General features: G+C 42.1%; 1 protein-coding gene across 1 annotated transcript in view; it reads left to right on the top strand.

Moving 5' to 3' along the window:
* Positions 1–2,132: 2,132 nt before the first annotated feature.
* Rh3 (Rhodopsin 3) overlaps positions 2,133–6,351 on the top strand; it is a 104,428-nt gene continuing 100,209 nt past the window's right edge. The window contains exon 1 of the mRNA XM_067146644.2: positions 2,133–2,202. Coding sequence (XP_067002745.1) covers positions 2,147–2,202 — 56 coding nt within the window. The 5' untranslated portion in view covers positions 2,133–2,146. The remainder of the gene's footprint in view (positions 2,203–6,351) is intronic.

Here is a 6,351-nt window from a genome sequence, read left to right as displayed (position 1 = left end):
GCCGCGAAGATTCATATCACTTCATGGAACACCATGTTCAAAGTAAGTCCCTTGGTCACTTCTGGCAGTGTCCGTGCCATTGCAGTCCATCTTTAGTTACTTCCCGCAGGTCCACGCCAACCATAGCCTCGTAGCAGAGCGACAAGGGAGCGACCACCCACTTCGCCACACTGCATCACCTTCAGAAATGAATTCAAGGGGTCGGTAGATGCAGAGTGGCCACGGCTGTATTCGGGAGACGGAGAGGTCCTGGCCCCAACCGTCGTCTCTCCTAAGAATGGTTTTCCGTTGTTTTCCATTCTCCTGCACTTATGGCCGGTTTACAAGTAGACAGTGTTTAGTACAGTAGTAAGTGGTAAGTTACTACTTAACTCACGTTGGCTAATTTAAACGTAAGAAAGCATTTAGTACAATGACAAACGGCAATTTGTCACTGAAGTCAGTTATTCAGTCGTTCTTGCGTCGTCAGCTAGATCAGAGATAAGGCGATCGACCATCAACAGCGAGTAAAACTTGTTAGTGACGTTATTCGTTGCGTGTTGGATGACATTTTAGAGGAAATTGAGGAATAGGTGACCGAAATTAGGAATGAAAACGGATAACCAGAAGGAATTATGTAGGAACAAGTACAATTATTTTTAAATAATTAGCCGAGGAGGATCGACAGAAGTATTTGTTAATAGCCGGGCTGAGCAGCTCAGACAGTAGAGATCTGACCTTCTGACCCCAACTTGGCAGGTTCGATCATGCCTCAGTCCTGTGGTATCTGAAGGTGCTCAATAATGTCACCCTCGTGTCGGCAGATTTACTGGGACGTAAAAGAACTCCTGCGGGACAAAATTCCGGCACCTCGGCTCTCCGGAAACCGTAAAAGCAGTTGCTGGGGCGTAAAGCGAATAACATTATTTATTTTTTAACCTTGCGAATGTCAGAAGTAACATTTAATGAGTTACTACATAAAGTTAAACCTTTGATACAAAAGTGTGCGCAGTGCATTTTAGTAATCAAAAGCTACTCGTGATGAACGCATTCACTAATGAATTTTAGAGTGGTACAGAGGCTTGCAGACTGAACGCTGAAAGGCATAACGGTCTATAATGTTGATGTATGCATGAATGTATCTTATGTCCATCTTATGTCCATTGTTCTCAGCAATTAGAACGAACGATCGAAAGAAAAACAAATTCACAGAGATGATCAACTCCGTAATTTCACCCGCAAGCCTCAGAAACCTAATACCGTCGGGGTCGGAAAAGAACAAGAGTTGACCAAGGGAGGTCGGATAGGATAGATGAAAGTGAGGAGTCTGACACAAGTAAGTCGAATTAATGTCGGACTCAGCTAAGGTCCCCGTGGTCGCCAACCCACACTCCGAAGTTCAGAGAGAGCACCTGGGCCCTTTTTAGTTGCCTATTATGACAGGCAGGGGATACCGTGAGTGTTGTTCTACCGCCCCCATGATAGTAGAAAGGGAGAGGGTGACACCCGGTGCCGGCACATATCCTACTCCTGTCAAATAGTACCAACGGGTCTGCTCAAGGCTTAATGTCACCATCCAACGGACGAATCACCATCAACAGCGTCATATGCCCTCACTCCGTATGAGCACTGCGGAGAGGTTTGGAATTTAATCCAGGCTTTTGGCACGCAATCTAGTGATTACACATTTTATACCACCACCTCCCCTACCCTGCCGACCAACATTCAGATGGTGAAAATATTTTCGAGCAGCGGGACTCGAACTGGCTAACCACGGTGTCAAACCGTTTAGACTTCAACGCCTTAACGATCATGGCCAGCAGGAGGGCTATTATTATTATTATTATTATTATTATTATTATTATTATTATTATTATTATTATTATTATTATTATTATTATTATTATTATTATTATTATTCACTAGGAAATGTGGTAGGGGGGCCTTATATTTCTCTCCCGGTCGTGTAGCTGTAGACGACGAAGCGTTGGGAAGGAGAAGACTGAATGTGTTAGTAAAGTTGATCGAATTAAGGAAATTGGCTGAGTCTACAAGCACTGAGAGGCTTTCAGGATTATCTAGTGCTGACACCGGCTATCCGCTGGATTAATGGGAGTTGACAGGGTATAAAACAGGTGCAGACCTATGTCAAGGGTCAGTAGCCAGCATGGAGCTCCACGACGGCTTGGATTCCAACTTGAGCGCGTGGCGGCCACAAGCCAGGTAACTTCCACTCCTATTATACTTTCACGTTAACACATTTACCTTACTTAGAATTTCACAAGTGCTATCAGTACGAGTTTGGAGATAAGTGCAGCCACACATCTTTCACTATAGAACCTACCATGTGTGGTGCCAACTTCTACTCATTGTACCTTAATGACAATAAGGCACTTGACATGTTACCGCCACTACCTCGCTGCGCTAAGATAATAGATTCTTCTTTCTCGGCCCGAAACTCGTCAGTCAGTGAAAAAGTGTAGCGTTTTCAGTAACGGCAGTTAACCTTTTTGAAATAAATATGGATCATGGCTGGGGATCACCCGAAAATTTGTGTAACGTAACGCGACAAAACGTGTGACGGAAGTGTAACCATAGCAACCGTGCAGGCTGTGATGTAAGGTATGGATGGATGGCCTCGATCGGGAGACATATTTATGATCATTTGATTTTCGCAAACGGAAAAGTGGTTTCTTTTTGATGATAAATGTATTACCATAATCATGGACAAGTGGCTGATTCACAGTACAAAATGCGATCCTGTGAAAGTGAAAGTAAAAATACTTCAGCTTTTGCCGGTAAAGTTAAAATTTGATAGAAACAAAAGTGTGCAATTATCAGGACGATTACCTAAAACTAGATTTGTAAGCTCGTGTGACGGCCACAGTGTGCTCTTTTCTTGGATATTTTAGACATCGATAGATCATGTGAGGAAACCTGTCACCTTTATTAAGCGTCACGAACAACAATTGAAATTAAATGTCAAATTCCTGAAGTTCCAAAGAAAGCACTAAGAGACGATTCAACTAACATCATTTGCTGCCACAGGTCACTTATTATTATTATTATTATTATTATTATTATTATTATTATTATTATTATTATTATTATTATTATTATTATTATTATTATTATTAACAGAGGTTGGGAGCCTCTCACCCCTCATGACTTAGATTATTATCGCTCCCTACTACTGTGCAATATCAAGCAATTGAAGCCCTGAGTTTCATAACTGCACAAGTCCCATTTAGTAACATCTGAGATAACTAAAGAAAACTTCATAACTTTTCGAAACGGGCGCTTAGCACTTTCATCCTTTTACTGTAGAAACTGTGTCCCATTACGAATTAAACACACTTGACTAAACTTACCGATTATTTGTACTTTTTGTGCAATAATTTAATGAATATGAGGGACTTGTGTAGTTATGAAACTCATCCACATAATTTTTAGGTTCCAGTGATAAAAGTATGTATGTAAAGATTGTTGGTTACAAGGATAATGTCGAGATAGAGGAAGAGACTAAGGCCAAAGAAGTAATAAAATTTACATATGATAACAATGATATTTACAATAAGATACAAAAGTTGAAAACTAGAAAAGCGGCTGGAATTGATCAGATTTCTGGGGATATACTAAAGACAATGGGTTGGGATATAGTACCATATCTGAAGTACTTATTTGATTATTGTTTGGCCGAAGGAGCTATACCAGATGAATGGAGAGTTGATATAGTAGCCCCTGTGTATAAAGGAAAGGGTGATAGACATAAAGCTGAAAATTACAGGCCAGTAAGTTTGACATGCATTGTATGTAAGCTTTGGGAAGGCATTCTTTCTGATTATATTAGACATGTTTGTGAAATTAATAACTGGTTCGATAGAAGGCAATTCGGTTTTAGGAAAGGTTATTCCACTGAAGCTCAACTTGTAGGATTCCAGCAAGATATAGCAGATATCTTGGATTCTGGAGGTCAAATGGACTGTATCGCGATTGACATGTCTAAAGCATTTGATAGGGTGGATCATGGGAGACTACTGGCAAAAATGAGTGCAATTGGACTAGACAAAAGAGTGACTGAATGGGTTGCTATATTTCTAGAAAATAGATCTCAGAGAGTTAGAGCTTTGTCTGACCCTGTAATAGTTGAGAGGGGAGTTCCTCAGGGCAGTGTTATCGGACCTTTATGTTTTCTTATATATATAAATGATATGAGTAAAGGAGTGGAATCGGAGGTAAGGCTTTTTGCGGATGATGTTATTCTCTATAGAGTGATAAATAAGTTAAGATTGTGAGCAACTGCAACGTGACCTCGAAAATATTGTGAGATGGACAGCAGGCAATGGTATGTTGATAAACGGGGCTAAAAGTCAGGTTGTGAGTTTCACAAATAGGAAAAGTCCTCTCAGTTTTAATTACTGCGTTGATGGGGTGAAAGTTCCTTTTGGGGATCATTGTAAGTATCTAGGTGTTAATATAAGGAAAGATCTTCACTGGGGTAATCACATAAATGGGATTGTAAATAAAGGGTACCGATCTCTGCACATGGTTATGAGGGTGTTTAGGGGTTGTAGCAAGGATGTAAAGGAGAGTGTATATAAGTCTCTGGTAAGACCCCAACTAGAGTATGGTTCCAGTGTATGGGACCCTCACCAGGATTACCTGATTCAAGAACTGGAAAAAATCCAAAGAAAAGCAGCTCGATTTGTTCTGGGTGATTTCCGACAAAAGAGTAGCGTTACAAGAATGTTGCAATGTTTGGGTTGGGAAGAATTGAGAGAAAGAAGAAGAGCTGCTCGACTAAGTGGTATGTTCCGAGCTGTCATCGGAGAGATGGCGTGGAATGACATTAGTAGACGAATAGGTTTGAATGGCGTCTATAAAAGTAGGAAAGATCACAATATGAAGATAAAGTTGGAATTCAAGAGGACAAACTGGGTCAAATATTCATTTATAGGAAGGGGAGTTAGGGATTGGAATAACTTACCAAGGGAGATGTTCAATAAATTGAAATCATTTCGGAAAAGGCTGGGAAAGCAACAGATAGGGAATCTGCCACCTGGGCGACTGCCCTAAATGCAGATCAGTATTGATTGATTGATTGAAGTATTGGATTAAGTGGATTGTTGGTACACGCACGCACATTAATGGTGTCCCGATATAAACAATCAACACTGCCCCACTCCAGTACTGAAAAGGAGGGGAGAGAGTGAAGGGATAGTGTTGAAGGCCACTCCAGTACCGAGAAAGAGGGGAAGGGAGTGAACAGGTAGTGCTGAATACACAGTGTGTGTGTATTCCGGCCAACATTTCGTTATAAACGTTGTAAGATGGCTCCTATCTTATCACAGGTGAATCAAGGCCGTATTATTGGCATGTGGGAGGCTCACGTGGTCCCCCAAGCAGTAGCTCATGCAATACCATGCAGTCTTAAGTCAGTTTGGGTAGAAATATGGCGAGAACGAGGTGAAGAAGGATTGGTAGATCATAGGACACATTACAAGGCTCCTAAAAGAACTACTACCGATCTCGATAGCTGCAGTCGCTTAAGTGCGGCCAGTATCTAGTATTCGGGATATAGTAGGTTCGAACCCCACTATCGGCAGCCCTGAAGATGGTTTTCCGTGGTGTCCCAATTTCGCACCAGGCAAATGCTGGGGCTGTACCTTAATTAAGGCCACGGCCGCTTCCTTCCCACTCCTAGCCCTTTCCTGTCCAGTCATCGCCATAAGACGTATCCGTGTCGGTGCGACGTAAAGCCAATAGAAAAAAAAACTATTTCCGAACAGGATGCTGGAATCGTTCAAACTATGAACAATTCTCCGTTTGCAACTATCGATAATGCGATTGTCGCATTGAAATTGCCAGTAAGCCGGACTACCGTGAGTCGCCGACTCCACGCGGAAGATATTTACAATCGCCGAGCTGCGAAAAAGGGGCTTCTTCTTCCTATCCACAGAGAACTTTGGGTAGGCTTTGCACAAGAAAGTGTTACGCCACGACAGGAATAGGAAATTACAATTTGGTTGGATGAAAAGGTATTTTGCTCGGATCCAGGTAAACAGCTGAAGTGCTGGCGTCCAGTTGGAAAGCGTTATGAAAAGCCCTTTGTCCAGGTAACTTTTTTGTTTTTTTTGTTTTGCTAGTTGCTTTACGTCGCACCGACACAGATAGGTCTTATGGCGACGATGGGACAGGAAAGGGCTAGGAGTGGGAAGGAAGCGGCCGTGGCCTTAATTAAGGTACAGCCCCAGCATTCGCCTGGTGTGAAAATGGGAAACCACGGAAAACCATCTTCAGGGCTGCCGATAGTGGGTTTCGAACCTACTATCTCCCGAATACTAGATACTGTGTCCAGGTAACTAATCAGTC

Source organism: Anabrus simplex, chromosome 1 (genome assembly GCF_040414725.1).
Source record: "Anabrus simplex isolate iqAnaSimp1 chromosome 1, ASM4041472v1, whole genome shotgun sequence".
NCBI classification, from domain to species: domain Eukaryota; kingdom Metazoa; phylum Arthropoda; class Insecta; order Orthoptera; family Tettigoniidae; genus Anabrus; species Anabrus simplex.
The sequence above is the reverse complement of the archived record's forward strand: the minus strand, read 5'-3'. Positions and strand labels throughout refer to the sequence as shown.